The sequence below is a fragment of the Scatophagus argus genome, chromosome 20 (assembly GCF_020382885.2).
Source record: "Scatophagus argus isolate fScaArg1 chromosome 20, fScaArg1.pri, whole genome shotgun sequence".
Lineage (NCBI taxonomy): Eukaryota > Metazoa > Chordata > Actinopteri > Scatophagidae > Scatophagus > Scatophagus argus.
In genome coordinates, this window is record NC_058512.1 from 19128347 (window position 1) to 19150075 (window position 21729).

Here is a 21729-nt window from a genome sequence, read left to right on the forward strand (position 1 = left end):
TACCTGCCCATTCAGTTGGTCATGTAACAACACAAAGCCAGAAATTTACATTAGTTAGTACTGGTTTCAAGACAATATTTTCAGCGGTTATATTAGTTCTAGTCTAATTGTTGTGTACAAGAGAGACAGAGGGACAGATTGTTGCAAATTAGGACTATCATAATTGAGTTGTGACATAGCCCACTCATCTCCTATTGGACTTATATTTATACCAAAATAAAATGAATCTGGAAATGGCAATGACATCAAAGAATATTTTTTAATTATTTAAATTTCTGGACTATTGAGCACACCTGAATATAAGCCGCACCCACTAAATTAAAAAAAAACAAAACAAACTTGTACATATATTGGCCGCAATCGTCTATAAGCCGCAGCTGTCCACGTTGTCAGTCTCTCTTTCATTGTCGCTCTCAGTGTCACTTTTGTCTCGAGGCAAAATCCATAAATTAGTCACATCATTGTTTAAGCCGCAGGGTTCAAATCATGTGAAAATGTAGCCTCTTATGGTCCATAAATTATGGTAATAACTGTATTTTAGCATCAGCATTAGTCTGCAGTTTTCTAGAAAATGCACAGATCAAGTTACTTTGTAGACATTTCATGGAGACATACTTTCATCACTTTATTTTTCTTTTCATATTTTATGTTAAGAGTGTATTGTGACTACAGATTGCGATTGTTGTCATATTTAATCAGTCACTCTCCAGTTCCCCTCAGCAGATACTGTAGGCTGTCAACTTGAAGGTTAGAAAGGGTGGCCACTACAGCATTAATATTACTGGTTGACTGGAAAACTAATGAACTATACTATAGAATCTGTGTATTTATTACTGTTTGCCAGCGTAACCGATACTGCTTTTTCACTCACACTGATAGAATTATGCTTTACTCTGATTGAATCTGTGAGTGTAGTCTAGATGATTGAAATGCAACAGGGCTTTGATTTTGGGTGGTTGGAATGATGGCAAATTTGCTTACTTTGTAAGGAATGAAGAGGTTGGAGGAGTTTGGTGTCTCAGGTATGAAATTGAATTTGAGTGGAGTTTAGTGAAATGAGATCACTGGAAGCACAAACAGGGCTGGACATGGTTTATTGCAAGATTGATAACATAAAGACTATAAATAATCTTAACAAAACAGCATATATATACACAGAGTACCTGGTACGTACTGTATATGCACACTAATACAGTGACTGATCAACAGGCCCGGAAACCTTTGGAAAGCAGAGGGAATAACTGAGTTGACTCCTCTTTCTGTACTGTTTTATTGCTTCACTGTTAAATGTTTTTGTAAATTCTGTCTTTGTCACCTGTCATTTGAAGGTTTTGATTTAAATCACAGTGTCCCTATTATACAGATGTGGTAGATTACTTTGAGTAACTGATAATTCTAAAGAATAACACAAAAAATACTGAACTGGAGTCAGGAAGTTCTTAGTCTAACTTGGCATAAAGATTAGAAATGAGTAGAAAGAGTTGGCCCGCCTCAGTCCGAGGTTTATGAATACACCTACCAGCACCTCTAAAGCTCGCTGAAGCCTTTTTTACACTGAGATCTTGCAATACCACTATAAAGAAGACCTTTCTCTTAACTGCCTTTGTTTTTTTTTTTTCCACACTGAAAGCATTGTCTCCTCTATTTGCAGACACTTTCACTTGCTGTTCTTCTTTGAATTAGAGCCTTTCAAAATCTCCCGTAACACATCAACTAAACGTCCAACCTCAGTCCTATCCTGCTGGCTTGTGGCTCACTGTTTTTCCACGGACGTAAATTCAGAAGCTGTTTCTACCTCCTTCCTGGCTTCAAAGGTGGAACAACAATGACGTCCCATTCCATCTTCATAGCTTTTTTACAGAATGGTGAGGCGCAATAAAGCCTTTTGATAAATTTGAGGTATCCGTAGAATTGTAAAAACATAATATTTATGGTTTTTTGGAGGAAATACTAGGCTCAAAAACCATTCTGTGCCTCTGTGCCCTGGCTATAGCTTGGGTTGCAAGAAGCAGTCAGTGATCACAGGTTTTTTTCTGTACAGGCACAGTGGTACCAAACCTGGTGACCTCACTATCATTAAAACACTTTATGATGCAACACAAAGTTCCTACACTCCAGTGTTGATTGCCAAGAAATGGTTTCGACAGGTTTTTCCCGCTAAAACTACAAACTGCAAATTTACAATTATATTTATGTGCACTACAAAAAGATACATGTTAATGTATGAGCTTCATACAGAAGGCTTTATAGGTGCTGGTAGGTGTGTTTCTCAACTTTGGACAGAGTCATTCTTGTTTAAACTTCTTTACGCAAAACTAGGGTAGCTATGTCTCAACTCCAGCTTACTAATCAAAGGTAATCATATAAGAGCAAAATTGTAAACTTGAAACAAATATTATCTAATAAAATGCCAGGAAGATAAAGGTCCTTTTGAAACCTGGATGCCTTTGAAATCTTAGAAAGGTTAAATGTAAAGTCAGTGAGTTGTAGTGCACTCCAGTCATCATTCTTCAGAAATTTCATAACTGTCATTTAAGATAATATAATGGTAGTCACATCAACTGTTGATGACCATGTAATGAGGATTGTCTCAAATGGGCTGTTTCTGCACCATTAGTGGAAGCAAAGACAGGCTTCATAGACAAAACAAAGATTATAGATTTATTACATTCCACATATGCAGTTTAGTTCAAGGATCATTCATAGTGTACTCAGTTACACAGTAATGCAGCGTTCTGTATGCAGTTCCTGCAACTTCCTGTTGAGCTTTTTTTGGATTTTGAACTATTTTGTTCACATACTGTGTGTTCTGAAGGCCTTTAACCGATTTTCTTCAGCCTATTTCAAATCAAAATATTAAGAGGCAAGAGACTTGGAAAGGAAATCATCCTGAAAAATTGCAGGTTTACTGAAACCTATAGTAGAAATATGTATCAAAATAAATAGCCAGATTTCTCTCATGTATAATTGCTCCCAATATTCGTTATACATACGTAAACTATGGGGTTAGAACAGTGCCAGTGAGTTTTGGCACTGAAAATAAAATTAAACATTGGAAACAAGACATGAACTAAAAAAAGAATTGAATAAAAACATTAAGCTTGTCCAACAAACTTGGGAGTTTCAGGTGAAATTATGAAATCTGTATATGAGATTGCCCTCAAAACTCATCAAAATATTATTAGAAAATATATTAGAATAAAATGAAATAATTTTCAGTGTCTTAATTTTACTTTTCATTTGAATTTTTTTGTATTATTATATCAGTGCCAGTGCAACCTTTTCAGATACTAGTGTTTCAATGCCAGTGTTTGCATTTTCAGTTCATGTTTTGTTTTCAATGTCCAATTTTATTTTCTGCGCCAAAATTCCTTGTCATTGTTCTAGCTCCAATTCAAACAAGATATGCATAAAAGGTACCAGTAGGAGGAGATTCTGCTTGGATTCTGCTGTGTCACTGCATGAGTCTTGCATTATGAATATATAGTAAAGAAAAAACAGAACAAGTGAAGTATAAAATTCCGATCAAATATGCCTGTTGTTGTGATATAGAAATGAAAGCCCGTAGGTGGAATTTATTGTCCACTAAAATCTGTTCAGTTTTGATTGAATGTGGTGTTAATGTAAGGTGTTTGCACTGGGTCGTATCATCATAGTCACTTTCTTCAGAGAATAAGCTCCTCCTCTGAACTCCGCCCAGTAGACCCCATCCTGGTAACGACTGCGGTAATGCCCACCACGGTACCATACACCGTTTAGGTTGGAGTGAGCACAGGCATTGTACCACCATCCTCCCTTCTGGTAGTGCGCACAGTTTCCTAGAGACACAAGGAATCAGTTCAATTCAAATTCAATTTTATTTACATTGCACCTTTTACAGTCAAAATTGTCTCTATGTGCTTTACATAAACCCAGAGCCTGAACCTCCAAGCAAGCAAACAGTGGCAAGGAAAAACTCCCTTTTAACAGGAAGAAACCTTGAGCAGGACCCGACTCACAAGGATGAACCATCGTGCTAATAGTAGGACGGATAAAAGAGGAGAAGAAGAGGTAGAAAGAGAGAGAGAAACATACATGCAATACGCAACTCAGACTCGGACAGAATCAAATCAGACCAACTCAGCAATCTGGTTTTTAATCTAATTATTAAATGGTCAAGCAGGCTTTGTGAGAGTCTAGGCAAGTAAAGGAGGTGTCCTTATGTAACCAACCAGTTTCAACCAATAATATCCTGACATCCACCCATCAATCAATCTTCAACTTTTAGCAGGACAGAGCTAACGCTAAAATTTCATGTGAGAAGGATGCAGCCGGAGCACCGTGATTGCAGGGGCTGGACTGACCGATTACTGTACACACATCAAGGGCTAACGGGACTATGAACACTAATGAATATGTGCGAGAAGTTCCTCCCTGCCTGATCGTTTTTATAGGAAACACTGTATCATGGAGAGATTAATGAGTACGTGCTTGCACAAGTCATAATGTTGTCCATCTGTGAGTCACCATTGCTGTATAACACTGTAGTGGGTGTGGTGGGCATATCTACAGCAGCACATTGGAGGACTGCTGGAGAACAAGAAAACAGGAAAAGTCAGATATGAGTGTTTTGTTTTGTTTTTTTAACTTCTGGCTGTTTTGTTGCCATTGCATAGACTGTATGTTAGTTTCTACTTGTAGGCTTGTTCTTGTATTCTTGAATAAATTGGTTATCAGATTAACGGTGTGTCTTGAAAAGAGGTGGAAAAAGAAGTGATTGATTTCAAACGTCTAGAGACATGCAACAGATCCCTTGTGCCAGTCCCGATTATATGGTTGCAGAGGTTTGTGGGTGTACATACACATTTGTGGAGTTCAGTGTAAGAACTTTGCAATGGACCTTACATCATTAATGCAATACTTCTGTAATACTATTCCCATTGCAGAGCTGAACTTAGTACTGTAACAGTTTTGTTTTCTATAACCTTGCATCAGCGCTGGCAGGAAGCTAACCCCCTTCTGCTCAGGATTGTCCTTTTGTGCATGCGTTCTAAACTACAATACATTTGTTGTGTTAAGTAGAGGTTTAGTATTGCTGTTTTAATTATTTTTGTTCATACAAAATTAATAATACTGGGGCATTTGCAAAATTGCTGACTTTAGCCAGCCAGTTGTATTTAAGTAAGTCAAAGAACAGACATAATCCAAATCAGATATGCATGTTTGCTTAGTTGATTAATTGGCAAACCATTTAGATCATTAAAATCAGCCAGACATTATCGGGATGACTTGCTTGCCAAATCTAAATTTCTGATTGCATCCAAATGTTTATTTTCTGTGTGCTTGTCTTCAGAGCAGATGCAGAATACAGGCTTTTGGACTTTGGTTTTGAATGAACAGACATCGACCATTTGTGAGCTGGTTTATTGTCATATTCAGTGTGCGCAGTGCTTTTTCTAAAATGAGTGTAGAATGCCAATGTTTTCCTCACAATCAACAACAATGTCATGGAATTTGCCATTCACTCGGTCAGTAGTCTCCTCTCTCAGCCTAGTCTGTTATACAACAAGTGCATGCTTTACATTTAATATCTACCTTTAAGGGAAATGCAAGAACTCAGAACTCCAAGATCAGATAAAGTCAGAATAGATGGTATGTAGACAGTAGCCAGTTGTCCCTGACAGGGAGCTTCAGTGTGGCAGAGGGATATGAGGAATATGACATTTGTAAGTAATGTATAAATTAAATCTAAAGTAATTTAACGTTTAATGTGGATTATGCCCATAATTCAAGACTTTTAGACACCATTTTCAGAAAGATACTCTCAGAATCTGGATGACATTGTGCTGTTTGCTTTGGGTTTATTGATAGTTATATTCAACATGTTCCATTGGTTAACCAAGCACAATTAAATAAATAACTTCTACAGTAAGACTTTATTTGGTCTTCTGAAGTTTTCTTTGCTTTGGCTCAGAGAAATTCCGCATCAGTTGTCATTGTCAATAGGATCCCAAAAAACTGATAAAGGTGAATGTAATTTTTTAAAAGTTTTTGATTTTGCCTTACCATGTCTGTGTTTGATAGGATCCTAACAGAGATTGTATAATTTTTGTGGTATTTGGCTTTTAAACATCCAAGACTTGGAAGGTCAGAATCAGCGTTTGCAACTCCTGACTGACTTTGAATCAGAATTGATAAGATGAAGGTAAAGAAAGAGAAAACTCTCAGTGAGTAAGGAATTGGATTTTGCTCTTGTGCAAAGTAAATGTAATTTTAATGTTATGTTAAAAATCAAAACTTGTTATCAGTGAGTGGAATGTGGAGTCATAAAAGAAGCCACAGCAGAGTGTTTGTGAGTGTTTGTTTGAGTCAAAAACTAGTAAGGACAGTTACACTTTGCTATGCACAATTTTCTGCTGGGCATAAGAGCCCCTGGTCTTCTTCTCAGGCTGTATACTCCTGAGTCTGTCTGAACTCTGCATGAAGAATAGGGTGTTCTTGCATTTCCGATAGCTAGAGATCAAATGTTCACTTTGGTAACATGCACTTGTATTCCAAGCTTAGACTGAGAACAGTACAGATTGGGTGAATGAAAAATTCCACCACAAATATCAATATTATTTTTCGAAATCTGCTGAAGATACAAAGAAACTAGAGTATACATGTGCTTTTGTGTGTAATTATATGTTCAAAATGATAAAAATTCCAGGTAGAACAGTTGTGACTGTAACAGATACAGATAGTTTCTCTGAACTTCAGTCAGCTTCTGGCTGTAGTGTATGTCACATCAGTAGTGTGCCTTCTGACCTTGGACTAAGTTAGAACTCTTGTTTTCTACTGAGCTGAGGCTGAAGCATCTTGTCTTGTGAGCAGTATAGCTTCTATATGCTGTCTAAACAATGCTTCTGTGTCATTTACGCAATAATGATGCCTCTGATCTAATTCAGGGTAAATTCAGGCTTGCTCATTAAATATAAGGGTTAGCTGACTGATATGGCTTTTAAAACTTATTTTCTGTGTATTTATTTATTTTAGTTTATTGTTTCATGAATCTTTTGTTTTGCCATAAGTAGAAGCAGTCTTTATTTCAGATGACTTTGCCCTTGTCTGTTAGAAAACACTGTAGAAAACATTTGAATATTGTGTAACTCAAGACATCTGTATTTTGGGAAATCTTACTGTAGAGCTGTAATCTCAAGGTTCATCATGGTACAATTTTGTATCTATTTTTTTGGACAACAGTACAGTATTTCCTGATCTCACAAAGTCTATCACAACCCGATTTCATTTCAGTTCAGGGGCCTGAGATAGTATCATATTTAACACAACCGTTTACATGATGGCTGAGTGTAATAATAACAGTAACAAAACTCTAGTCTTGAATGCTGCTTTTAGTCAGAGGTACTCATTTAGGCAGCAGCAACACACTGGCCACTTGATCTCATATCAGTAAAAACAGCTGAGTATATGGGGGAAAACAGAATCCCTGCAGCAAAAATGTTGTTTCTGCAAAGAAAATCTGCTCTGCTTAATCGTCTGAAGTGTTGTTGCTACTTCATGAAAAGCTGAGATGGACACGGTGACAGATAACAGTCATTTTACTGCATAATATACTTTTTGAATGTAGAGGAAGGAGGTAAGTATGGATGCATCTATGGAATTTCCAAATAAATGTGTATCTGAAAGATGATACGGAGCGATGTTTTCACTTGGGATTGTTGATATTGGATTGTTGATCCAGATTGATTTGTTGCAACACCCCTATCCTATCGCTAGCCTGAAACTAGAATGGCGATGTGACCAGTTTTTGTATTCACCCATACGCATACGTGTACCTGTACAGGGTGGCCAGAGGATATCCCAGGAGGAGGCAGCACATACCCTTACACCAGTACAGTACACAGAGTAGTATCAGCTCATCACTGTGGGTACACAACTGAAACCTGAATACACCTAGTTATGATTTATTCACCCTCATTCAATGAGAGTACATGGCACTATTGAGACTATGTAATACATTGAATCTGATAGCATAAGGTTAGTAGTTTTTGCAAGCAAAAGCGCATCATGGGTTATGATTGGCTTCACTTGCACTGCATTCCACTCACCTGCGTAGACATCATGATCTCTGTCCAGTGTGGTAAACTGCTTGCCGTTGTGCCAAGTTAGAGAGTCTCCAGCATTGCCGTGGTATCTGCCCACTCGTAGCCTGTAGGAGTCGGCCTCAGACTCAATGCGGAAACTGGCATACTCTGCAAAGGTCTTGCGACCGGTCCAGTCTTCCAGGGTCACCAACAGCTTGTAGTTGCCCTGGTTGGTCAGCCAGTAGATGTTCTCTAGTCCTAACCAGTATTCACCATCAATGTTTCCAAATCCTTGCTGTAAGGGTAGAAGTACATTGAATTAGTACAGAGTAGTCCATTCCTACTGTTCTTAAAGTATGATTTAATAGGAAATGACATAGCACTTCTCTTAATTTAAAATTTACAAGAAATAAGATGCTTTTCCATCCCCTGGATACAGCTGTGGGCTTTTAACAACAAACCACCCATGTTTTCCAAGTATCTGTGAAAAACTGCTATGATGTCAGAGCGAGGGGCCAAGAGCAGTGGCATAATGGCAAGACGCGTTAAAGATCCTCTCCAACAGAACTCACTGTTTGTCTGAATCTCTGGCTTCAATTACATGACACATGGATTCAGTCAGCATGGAGTCTTCATCCCTGCCAAATATGAGCATATAATTGGCTTAAACTGCCTTGTTGACTCATTGAGTGTGGATTGGGAAATGATTGGGGTTTGGGGACAACTTGGAGCTCCACTGTGCTTCGGTCTTGAGTTAAGAGTATGGAGAAGATTACGCAGATTGGGATGTCTTCACTTTAGGCCTCAGGATGTTAATCTTTGGCAACTAAATGTTTGACCTTGTGCACCCGTATTTACAGTATGTACTGTCGGGTTCCACTGGTAGTAACTGGGGAACACAGCGTGCTTAGATCTCTACACTGGCAGCAACACTGAGATTATGTTTAGTTTATTTGAATTGATTACTGCTGTGCTATTGTGATCTCATAGATTTTGTTCATTTTTCTTGAGATTACACACATATTACACAATGAGATGGACTGGTCAGTTTGTTTTGTTTAAGATAGACTTCAGCTGTGGGGACTAAATGGTAGTTTAATTATTTCACCACAGATGCACCTTTTATCTGGTCTTTTTATATCACCACAGTTTTCAAAGTCCTGTTTTTGCAAACTAGTGACACTAGTATTCACAATGTCACTGTTAAAAAGGGACTCCCTAAAAACATTTGTCACCTAGATGGGCATTATTTTACAAGATGAAGCAGTGACAGTCTCAGCCTGGGCACATTGTACATGTTGTACTTTTATTTGTGCATTTACACCTATATACATGGAAAGTGATAGCCTTGCAAGACCATTTGTGTGGTTATGAAAAGCTTGCCTTCAGAAATTAGGTGACATCATGTATAAATAGACACATTACACAGAAGCATGATGCCCATTTAGCTGATAATATGAATGAAGTAAATGCAACAAATGCAAATAGAGCAAGGGATAATCTAGAAGAGGAGTGTACCTTTGCTACAACCATCTATCACTAGCCTCCAGTGTTCAAACCATTCTAATCATATCATTCTTTGAACCACATAAGCATTCTTTCTTCATGCTTTAAATGAGCTAAATGTCCTGTGTTATTTGCAGTATGATTGCCTTTGTAATATCTGTCCATTTCTTGCTACTCTTGTTGTAAGATACAGCAACAGTAAAGAATGCCTTTAGCGATGGCTGGGTGACTTGGACATGTGCTTCCCTGGCGCTGCTGGTCCCACATCCGCATAATGTTGTTGCTTACTCTGTGTCAGATGATTTTAAACCGAAACAGTTCCAAATAACTGAGGCTGGCTTTCCCCTCTTCTTGGAAGAAGTCTCCCATATGAGTTCGGTCTCCCTGTCTGGTGCTGACAGTCCATTCATCTCTTTTCAGACAACAGGCTACAGGCCTGATCTTTCTTCATAACATGTTTTCACCAGTTGTCTCTTTCATTGCCTAATTGTAATTTAACAGCTACTTGCTTTTTATACAGCCAACATTATGTATTGAATATGTTTTACTTTTTTATTTGCAACCAGATAAATACCATATAAGAACAGAATTATTATTGATTTATTGATATTGATGATTATTGATTTATTTATTATTGGGATTATGGTATTATAATGTCACTGTAGTGCCACAATAACACACTGGTGATTACTATGACACTGGTATACCACCCATCCCTAGTTTAGAGTCAAATGTCAACACTTGTTGGGTGGATGTATAGGACATTTATTTTAGATATTCATGCTACCTTTCCTGTACTGAGGGAATGCCATTTTAATATTGGAATGTTAGTCTTGTCTAGTTGCATGTCAGGACAGTAGCATCAGTGTGCCTAAATACAGCCTCCTCTCCATTTAATGCAATGGATGCATCGTGACAATTCAATATCACAGACCAATCAAAAAACTTTTGAACCTTATGATTCTAAGCTCAAATCCTCATTATTACCTTGTACGTCTCCCAGTTCCTAAAGAAGTTGACAGAGCCATCCTGACGTCTCTGAATGACAGTCCATCCACCAGGGTCATGCCTCTGGTCACACCAAACCTGCATGAGGCGGTTGCTGTTGTCAGGTTTCAGGAGGTACATGTTGCTGTTGGTGTATCCGCCCTCCAGAGCCTCTAGACAGTCTTTGAAAGGGCCTGCAGGATCTACAAAGGCGTTCATGAATGGCATTCATTTTCACCAAAATGCGGTAATCACTGTTATTATAATTCTAAAAACCTGTGCAAGTAACAGACACTGCAACATCACATAAAATATTAAAACATATGGACGGAGGGCTCCTGGAAAAATGAAGTCACTGTTGACCATGTGTTATGTGTGCCAGATATGACAAATGTTTTCCAGTTTCCATGATGCTGGCAGCAGTAAATATTACCGTAAGCAAAACTGGACTTTATTTCTTGGTCACCACATGGAAACACAAAGGAGGACTATACAAACGTGTATTGCATTACAGCCCCTGTCCTCAGTGTGTAGGCGCAAATGATCACCATAGGAGTTGTCTAATGTAGACAACTCACAACTTATTTTTTTTTTTTTTCACACTCTGGGAACATCACCAGACTCCTGTTGTACAACTTTAGTAGTCTAGCTACCATGTTTCAAAAAATCACTGTGCTATGATTATTAATCTATTATTGATATGATTACTGATTAATCAGACAGTTTCTCTAATTAGTTAAGTACTTGTTCAGGAAATCAGTGAAAAACCACAAATCAGTTTTACAGTGACATTTTTCCTTAAGCTGAATATTTTGTTTGACCAACAGTCCAATAACTAAACGTATTCTGTTAACTTGCATACATTTTCTTGAAAAAAGACTAATTGCAGATTCATTTTCTGTTGACTGACTGATTTAACAGACCGACCATTTCAGCTCTTTATCATGTACTGAAACCATTCTTCGTTTTAAGAAACTTAAAACATGACACAAAGGATCTGGCTTACATGTTTCACTTGCATCATATATTCTGTGATATCTGCAACAAAAGACCATTTGATAGGTGGACAATGACTCAGCTGACTGGAGATTAAGTCTGTCAATCTGCAGCAAACTGTTATACTGTTTCAGAAATGAATAAATCTACGTCAGCTGTCTGGGTCAACACTTTTCAGATTCCCATACTGTCATAATTCTTATATTACGTTGGTTTTTATTGTTATTTCCCTATGATTTCCATGTCTATTACTGTTCAGTGTTTATTAATATTTCTGCTCCTCTGTTGTGCAAGGGTTTGAATACATCACAGATAAGAAATGAGCTTTTCAGCACCCATTTTATTCATTGACTGCCTGATCTATAGGCATGTATTATTAAGTCATCATAATGTTAGGTGCAGCTTAGGGGGCTATTCCTAACTTGCACCACCAGACTTATAAAGATATTTAAGGGGCTTTGACATTGGTTGCAACTGCAGCAATTTATCAGAGGTTTCTATGGTCTTCTGTATGCTTGTTTTTAGTGAGGTATAGAAGTATTTTACAATATGTCCACTACAATGACAGACCAAAGGATGATGAGAAAGTATCACTGTGGACATTCACTTACCAGAGGGCTTGTTTGTGAAGCTATATGTAGCACTTGGCATTGTGGCCAGTGGAGGTGGTAATGCTTTGGAGTTTTGGTCACTCTGTATCTCATTAGTCATGGGGTTGCTGGTGTGACGGGTGTAGGTAGGTGGATGGAAGGGTCTGTAGCCTCCGGGAGACAATACAGGCCTTTGCAGAGACGGCGGGGGGATCACTGGACGCTGTGGATAGACAGGACGACTCCTTTCCTGCACCACACTGTACGAGTATCCTCCCCGCTTACAGTGTTCCTCCAGCTGCACGAGGAGAGCACTCTGGTTGCTTGCAAGGGCTGACAGATGCTGGTACTTATGTTCTAAGTCACGGTAGCGTACAATTAGCCTCCCCATCTCATTAGTGTGGTTGAGCACACGAGTCTCCAGCTGCGATACTTCTAAAGCATTGTCTCGTTTGCGGATAATCTCGTGCAGCAGCTGCATGTAGAGCTGTGTGACTCTGGAATTCATATTGCGACTCTCTTTGCGCAGTAGTTTGACTTCATTGACCACACCTCCATCTACCTCTACCAACTGCTGCAATGCTTCAATCTGCCGTCGTTGCTTCTGCAGCTCACTGTTAAGCAGCTCCAGCTCCTGCTTATTAACCCGATTCTCCAGCAGGGCCTCGGGCTCTTTGGAGTTCACACAGATGGCCCCGTTGTTTTTCTGCTGAGGGACAATGAAGGTATAGGAGCATTTGTCTGTTTGGGTAGCACTGTGGTCGACCACAGCACGTTTCTGCCGTTTGGGTGCATAGATAAACTCTCTCTCTAGTATGTCATCACCGTTCCCAAATTCCTGAGTGTCTCCCTGGAGAGAGGGTCCAGAGAGCAACAGGAGCAACAGCAAAGCCACCACAGGGACGATCATAGCACAGTCCTGCTGCACCTGAACCAAGATGATATCTGGAACAGAGGGGGAAGTTATCAAAATGTTTGCTAAAGTGATACTGGCATATTGCATAACTGTGTTACTGGGTTGTCAGCCTAAATATTTCATTTTGCATAGTGCTTGCCCAATGTGCCTACTCACAATCTTGACTTGCTTTAAGATAAGATAAGATAATCCTTTATTAGTTCCATTACAGTTTTACAGCAGGATATAGAGGGTGGGATAAAAGGAAGATTTATTGATAAAAGGAAAAGGAAGGATGTGCATTCAAAATAATAAATACACAGGAAACAAGTACCTGCATTCAAAAAGAATAAGTGTGCATTCAGAAAGAATAAATACACAGGAAACAAGTACCTGCAGCTGTACACAGTACAGAAAAGAAAAAGACTATTTACACTAGAGTCCGTCAGTTATGATTAGTGGATGGATTGATTATTGTACAGATTTGTTTCAGAGACTAGGTATGTAGGTAATGATCCTTGTAGTAGTGTTACATGAGTAAGGATTATATTAAAGCTGCAGAAATGTTATTTTTCTATTCTAAATTCTATTTTTCTTTCTATTTATTCATGGCAACTTGGGGGCAGCAGAACAAGCTGAAAACACAAAGTTGTCTTGGCAAACACATCCAGCAGTTTCTTGTGGCGCTGGTTTTGGTCTTTCTGCTGATGGAAATACTCGGCTTTGTAGCTACGTGCTTCACTGTTTTCTTTAACATTGTCTGCTGTTTGGTGCTGAGAAGGTAGTGTACAGTGGCTCTATGAGGCTGATGAAAACACACATTGTGGGCCTTAAAGCCAAAACAAGTAACTAAGATTATATGCTATATAGCTGAGGAGAGAATGTGATAATTGTCTCTTTTTTCATTCTTGATACAAATATTTTTACTCTTTTTGTAAAATCAAGTGCAAGAGACAAGATGTTTTTCTTATTCCTACAGTTGAGTATTTGAACATTTGTGCATTATGATGTATGTGCAGCGTCTGAGACTATGTTTTTTTTGTTTTTTTTTTTTACATTCATCACAAATTGTAAATTTTCTCGCTGCCCAATGAAAATCTGATTTTAAGTGGTGGTCCTCTGAGCAGCCTACTTTGGAAGCCTTTATTAGTCTTCAAGTCAATCTTCACAAGTCCAGACGCCTTGCTTTAACTCTTTGAGTCAAGTCTTTCTTGATTACACTCTGAAATCTGAACAGCACAAAACTGCTTGCTCTGTATTACTGTTTGGAAATTATTAGAGATTGTACAACAGGCACCCTTAAAGTAAAAGCAGTGCTTGAAGGGGTAACTTGTGTAATATGGTCGGAATTTGACTGTAGCTCCAAAAATATGCACCTGCCAACTGCTGCTGACTGTACTGTTGCTGTCGTTGTCTGTGACTGGAGCTATAGCTGCCATTAGCTCAGTACAGTGCAGCTAGTGGACATATAGCTTGAATGGATTGCTCCTGGACTGTCACTTCAGATCACAACATGGCACTTTGAGAGGAACAAAGTGATATTATGAGACAGGACAAGCCTGAGCTAGCTGGCTAGCTGTGAACTTCAGTAGATATCTCTGAATCACAATACAGAAGAAGAGAAGAAGAAGAAGAAGAAGAATCAACTTTTATTGGCAGTATATATATTTTTACATACACACACTGAATTCGTCTTCTGCATTTGACCCATCCTTAGTTGAACACACACATGCAACACCCGGCAAATTACATGCAGTGAAACACACACAGGAGCAGTGGGCAGCATCAGGCGCCCGGGGAGCATATTGGGGGGTTAAGTGCCTTGCTCAAGGGCACATCAGCCGGCTAATAGAGGGGGGGAGTATTTTTCGCATTAATCACTCCACCACACCCAAATTTTTCCTGCCCGTCCAGTGGGGGAATCGAACCGGTGACCCTCCGATCACAAGCCGCTTCTCCAACCTCTAGGCCACGGCTGCCCCCGTACACAGACTTCTTTAACCTACTGTAGACATTGTTCTTTCTTCACGGTCTGTTGTTATTGTTAATTTTTCCAGTGTTTTAAACTAAGATTCCATACTTTACAAATTGTACCTTTTAAAGTGGCTCTAATTTAATCCCACACAAAATATGGAAGTTAGTATTCTTGCTCAAGCAAAATTTTTTCCCTGTTTCTTCTCTTGAGTTGTATAATGGCACGTGTGTTTTGATGTTGATTCTCCAGGTCTGGGGCCAGCTCTCACAGCATTGGAATGTTCAATAACACAAAACACAAAGGGGAATCTCCCCCTGCCAATGTCAGTTTGGTTGTTGGCGTTTGTAGTTACTACATCATAATGTGTTCTGCCAGCTCCTGCCTCAGCCAGGCCAGATATATCACTGTTAATGGACTTCATCCATTTTCCCATAACACAACAGGATCTATAAATGTCTAGCTGAGGGGTTTTTCGAGTTGAAAGACTGTAAGTCAAATTTGTTACTCACACAAGTGGACCATAAGTGAGTTCAACATGAGCCGTAATACATTTGGTGAGCTCATATTTCTGTCATAAGGAAATATAGTTTTTGCTTTTGGTCCATGATTGGTGGATGACTGGTTGAAAAGTTGATCAAATCTAGTGAGAAAGTCTCTTAGTTTGCAACACTGCCTAACCTTGTGCAAGACTCTGGTATTACACAATGCTGGCAATAGGCTGTGTGAACAGGAGAGGTACCTGGTTGACATAGGCCAGTCAATAAATTTATATTTATTTTTGTCGGAAGCTTTGATTTATGTGTTTTCTTTTTTGATTTTGGGATGTTAAGAGATTTAGAGTAGTACACAAGAGAGAATGAATTACTGAAATAACAAAGATTATGCATTTAGCAATAACGTTCACTATGTTGTTGAAATATTGCTTCATTACAGCCTCAGTCTCAAATGAAATGAGCCTCAGACGCAACTCCCACTGGTTATTTGTTCGTAGGCACTCGTTTTTCAGTTTCAGCTTTTCATATGCAAACAGAGTGATTGCAAATTCGTCATAAAGTTTGAAAATTTCACCAAACAAAGGTGATAAAATCATAGTGTTTCACAAGTGGTGATGCTAGGTGGCATGTCTGGAAACATGTCTTGATGTAAGAACAGGTGTTTAAGGACGTGTCAAACCCTGCTGGTTTGTGTTGTCCCTTAGAGATCAATGGACAGACACAGAGCTTGTTTTGAGCTTGGCTTGAAAATAATGGCGTTTCTAATCTGGTTGGCCAGCATCCCCATCCTATTAGCATTAGCAGATTATTTTGTCAGCATTCATTTTAAAATTGATATTTTACTTCGTTTAGGAACCCACGTATTGTCTTCCCTTCATTCCACACACTAGACACACAGCCTGCCATGCACTCCCTGTTATACTGATAAATAAATTGTGCAAAAATACACATATGCATATATGAACACAAACTGTCAGTTGCAGCCAGTAGAAAGTTTATTTACCTGGATGGCCATAAACACAGAGCGATGCTCACACTGACAGTGTTGCTGTCTGGCTTGGTGCACTAGACTTTGACTCCTTGTTTTGCACTGTTTGCAGGATTATTGCAATCATGTTTTAGCATTTGTTGCCAGACGACATGTCATTCTGGTATCATCACTGATACTGACCTTATTAAACAGATCATTGGGTTTGTAAAAGGTTGCTGTTGTCATCTGGTGCTTTTACCAACAATCTGAAATGAATAGGTTTCTACTTTGCAGTACAGAGTCCACCAGCCTAAGGCCTTTTCAGACACAATGTGACAGCGGCACAACTGTTGGTTGATATATGATGAGCAGTTACAATACATAACTTCACCAATGCAAATGTTATTTATGTTACTTGATTACAAAGACAAAAAAATAGTGACCATTAATTGATATTATGTCTCTGGTATCTGTGCTGCATTCAGTTTGACCGATTGCATTGTCTGAAGGACCCCAGTAAACCAGTAACAGGCACACCTACAATTGTGATTTCATTTATTTACCAGGCAGTAAAAGGTGTTGTTCCATGTATGTATTTACTACCTCCAACACCAGTGTGCCACAAAAAAAAGACTTTAGATGAATTATTAAATGTTGTTTTGAGTGCAGTGATTTGAAGAGCTCTTGCAGTATTTTGTCTGCCACTGTTGTCTAATGAGGATGAATTGCTCATTTCCTGCTCTCTGCTGAACATGACAAAGTAATTCCGCCTGGCCCCAGAGCAACTGGGAATAGGAAGACTTCATTTTTTTCCATCTTCATTTTATTTTAATATCTTACAAATACTGAGAGTTAACTTGTCAGTGAAGCGCACATGAGAATATTTACCGTTGTTCAGTGGCAAATGTTAAATGTAGCAACGGCAGTGTGTGTGTGTGTGCATATGTTACATCTCAGCAGCCAACAAACCTCACTGACTGCATGCTGCGCACGCACACGCACACACACACACACACACACACATTTTTTCACAATGCTGGAATCTGTAGAAATGGTGAAGCCTATCCAATGCTACAGTGTGTCAGGGCATCTGTCAGATCTCTGGTCACTGAGAAATGCAGCACGGACCCCCATAAAATCAGTCCAGACACAGATCACCATCTGTCAGGCAAACTTATAAAAGGTGTGAGCAGACACACGTACGACCACACAGAGAACAAACGCAGCCCTCTGTGGTACATGTCAAAATAATTCAGCAGCTTCTGTAGTGATAAATGAATTTGTCACGCATGCTTTATCCTTCCTCGTCTCCCACTTCTCTCTTTCTATCTTTGTCACTGCGTCTGTTTCTGGCACTCATTCATTCTCAGCCACACACACATGTACACACAGCAGGAACAGTTGCTAGTGCCTGCGACTCGTCTGTGCCACAAACGCATGTCGGCGTCTGGACACAAAGGCTTGACAGGCCTGTGGAGCTCTTTAAACCCCAGGGGGAGACGGGGCGGAGGGTGGAGGGGAGGACACCCGGCTCTTCTCATTCAGCAGATCTGGTAGTGTTGTCTAAATAATGAACCACTTGAATGAGTGAAAACAACTCCTCAGAATATTGCACTGCAGTTTTCAGTCCCTGTGTCTCATTGAAGGTGAATGGGTTCTAGTGTGAGAGCCTTGCCTCTCTGACTAATATCTTCCTGTTCTGTCTCAACATGCTGCTTGATGGTTCAGTAGTTGCTGAAAAAGGTTGATTCAGTATTTGATTTGCGGTTTTGTTGCACTTCAGCCAGAAGTCATAACATCGACATGTTCCTGACTGTAACACAGTTTGATTTTATACGCAGTTGCCAGTTTACACTGTCAGCTAACTGGCCTCATTAATAGAAAAATCTGTGTTTATTTTCAGAAAATGGAGCTCAGCCCATCATGCCAAAATATGAGTGGTGTGAGTTTTTAGTTCAGGAAATAGTTATGTCTTCCTATCAACTCTACATAAACAAATGAAGGAGTATCAAAGCTTCCCTGTGGAGTTTTGACATGTCGTAGTACCAAGGGGCAGTTATTCTTTACAGGTAGGTCCCAGTTTTGTGTGTCCCATGAACATACACAAGGATACTCATGCACACACACACAGACACACACACTCACACACACACAGACAGATTATGCAATATGCAACACGGTTCTGCAAATAGTTTCACATTACACAGCAGTGCGCCAGCAAATGCAGAGAAGCAGAACACTTCAATCAAGTGAAAGACACAGGTTTTAGATTAGTAAAAAGTCATCTTTGAAAATGTTTTCTGAGAGAGGAAATGCATTTGATATGTTCGTCTGACACATTGAGTAACGCTGTTAATGTAAACACAACTTGTGTAACTTATGTATGTTTGCACTGAGCCATGTAATATCATTATTGTGAACGTGTTTGTAGACATTCTCTATTTCCACATCCAGTACTGAAGTGGGGTGAGAGGTGCTAAAACACTCCTTTAAGCTAAGGGGTTAGTGCAGATTTAAAGAATTGTGACTATGTATGTATATATGTAGTTAGCAGGACATTTTACATTTTAAAAATAAACTTATCAGTGCTCTCTGCTGAACAAACTGTGTAATGGACACACTGTTTCTCAGACATATCTTTGCATTTCTGTGGTGACATTTCTTGTTACTTCTCAACTGACAACTGACAAATACATGCCTATATTGATATATCTATGACAAAATAATGATGTATCGATTGAGCCTTAGTCTTATTTTATTTATTTATTTATTTATTTTTGACTGAAAGGTCAGTCCAACTTGGATATTTCCATGTTTTTCATATCCCTCAATAAAAAGAGGTGGGGCAGTTGTATAATCCATCATTTTTCACAATTATGAAATGTTCCCAAATACCAAGAGTCAACAAGAAGCAGACATTCTCTGAACATATTCAAATATGTCACAGATGCATTGGCATTACCTTTGTGATAGCGACAATAAGAGTACACTGTATGTGTCAGCAAAACACTGACCAGATTACCCTCCAAATCAACTAAACTTATTTCAGTTACTTAAATAAATAATTTCTTGTTAATTTCCCAGTCAAGCCATCAAGTCTGCTTAATAGTTATTCTATACACTGCCAGTAGCATCATTCCAAACAGGATCAGTGGTAATATATATTAACAGAGCATATATCATCATGAAATCATAAGAAAAGAGTCAGAGTGAGTCATTGAAGTGGACTGCACTGGTAATGGAACATATGATTAATAAACACAGAACAAGCCTCATGTCTTCAAATGAGAAAAAAGAAGGTTTTTAACTTGAAGTATAATGCATGCTTTGAAGTATAACAAAAGAACTGCCCTGCCTGTTGAGCTCCCTGTTCCATACCAGCATAACAACTGGCTGCACACAAACATGTGATGTACCTTTATTAAACATATGTATTTAAGTGAAGTCTCTCTACTCTTAACTATAAATAAGACGACTAGTAAAAGAGTCATTGATATCAGGACACTGAAGATGAACCCATGAAGACCCACTAGCACACTGGTAGGTCAGTCACCACAAAACCATGCTTTGCAGCAAAGCTTTGTTCAAACCCACAAAACTTAGCAGAACAGGCATCTAGACCAGCAGTTTAAAAAGGGGGTCTGGTGACCCCCTCCCCCCCAGGGGTCCTTGAGGGAGGTCCAGGGAGTCCCCAGGAAAACACCTAAGAAGCAAAGTTGTTCTGTATGGGGGACCATGGGACAAAGTATAAGCCAACCACTAATCTATAATAAGTCAACATAGTATGAAAAGACCTGGGTTTGAATATTTTACTCAGTGTAGTTATTTTATAGCTTAGTCGGAATAAAGAGTTTACACTTTCATGGTCAATTTTGTGTATTTTAGCATCCTTAAAGCTAATTAAAGGGCAGCAAAGGGAAGTAAAATTGTGTGTTGGGGGTAAAAGTTGAGTTGTGAATGGTGGTACAGTGGGCTTAGACAGCAGTGTGTTGCATAAATGAAAATATCAGATTGTCCCACTCACCACTTGTCTCTGTGTCCTTATATCCCTTTGCTTCCTGGCAAGTTTGACTCCCAAGTCCTCACCAGTCAGTCAGTCCGCATTTCTTCTATTTGTCCTTACTTCTATCAGTGGAACTCCTTCATACTATTCACTTTACCTGCTGTCAGGATCAATTTGCTGTAAAGACCAAAAAGAAAATGTTCCAGCTGCAATGATGTCTCTGCAAGGAAGGATTTATTTTAACAGTCCCCAGGTGTGCAATCAAGTAGCAGCAACAAATAATCAAAGCCTTCCCTTCGTAAACTTCTTTTATCTGCAGCAGAAGATTTTTCCACCTTTGTAAAGTCATGAATCCTGAACCAACAGCTCAGTCCTGTCCCTCAGATAGAATCTGTTTCTCTTCCTTCCAGAGACTTAGCCTCCTTCTGCCATTACAAATAGGACAGCGATTGTTGCCTGAAGTAATTAAGCTGTGAGCTACAATGACGCCCCTTTCCCCTCCCTTTCACAGAAGAGGGATCATGGAGGCTCCCAGTCCACCCCCCCTCCACCCCAACCCTTGTCCCCTGCAGCCCTCTCAACCCACTCCACCCCCCACCCACATCTCTAGGACCCACAGCCCTTATTTTTTCCACTGCTCTCCTTCAGCCAGCCCAGTACTCCCTCTCTGGAGGAGACTGGGAGAGCTGACCAGCCGCACATGTCAGCTGCATGTGTAGCAGTAAGGTCACAGGTTTGGAGCATGTGGTTCATGACCTGTGCTTATTGAGAGAAGCTGCGGAAAAGGGAGAGATTTACATAAGTTTTTTTTTTTCTGTTTGTTTTTCCTCTGGTTCAGCAAAGACTAAAAAATGAATAAAAAGGGTGTCTATAATATTCCTGGCCAATTTCCGACTGCTGGATTTTAATAGGAACAGAAAGACATAGTTCTCCAGCCAGTAATATGGTTCTTAATTAGACTCTTTAAGCTGAGACGTCTAACAGGACAGAGACTGTCCATTTAAATAATTTGCCAAAAGCAGAGGTGGAAGAGTCTGGATACAGTTTGTTATGTTGTCATAGTAATTACTGGTTATATAACACCTGACAAACATTTTCAACAAGTGTTCAATGACTCATTGTATTTGTTTTTAATTGTACACGATGCTCACAAACTCAAAATTTATGATAGGCTTATATCTAAGGATTAAAAAAAACGCCTGCCCTTTGTCTCAGAGAGATTAGAAGAGTTAGAGGGTCCTTTGAGACAT

At 39.3% G+C, this 21729-nt stretch overlaps 2 protein-coding genes across 6 annotated transcripts in view; one reads left to right on the plus strand and one right to left on the minus strand.

Annotated features, from left to right (window-relative positions):
• LOC124051386 (ras-specific guanine nucleotide-releasing factor RalGPS1-like) overlaps positions 1-21729 on the plus strand; it is a 79928-nt gene that overhangs the window by 24680 nt on the left and 33519 nt on the right. The gene's annotated exons all lie outside the window — the stretch shown is intronic.
• On the minus strand, positions 1078-20913 carry LOC124051387 (angiopoietin-related protein 2-like). 2 transcript variants are annotated; one of them, XM_046374706.1, is made up of 5 exons: positions 20501-20913; positions 12164-13087; positions 10557-10759; positions 8088-8358; positions 1078-3818 (listed from the first exon to the last, which is right to left on the minus strand). In XM_046374706.1, the coding sequence occupies exons 2-5, from the start codon at positions 13050-13052 to the stop codon at positions 3619-3621; spliced, it is 1563 nt and encodes a 520-aa protein (XP_046230662.1). In that variant the 5' UTR covers positions 13053-13087; positions 20501-20913; the 3' UTR covers positions 1078-3618. The 2 variants fall into 2 exon arrangements, with proteins under 2 accessions (XP_046230662.1, XP_046230661.1); XM_046374705.1 differs by lacking the exon at positions 20501-20913 and having other exon boundaries at positions 12164-13180.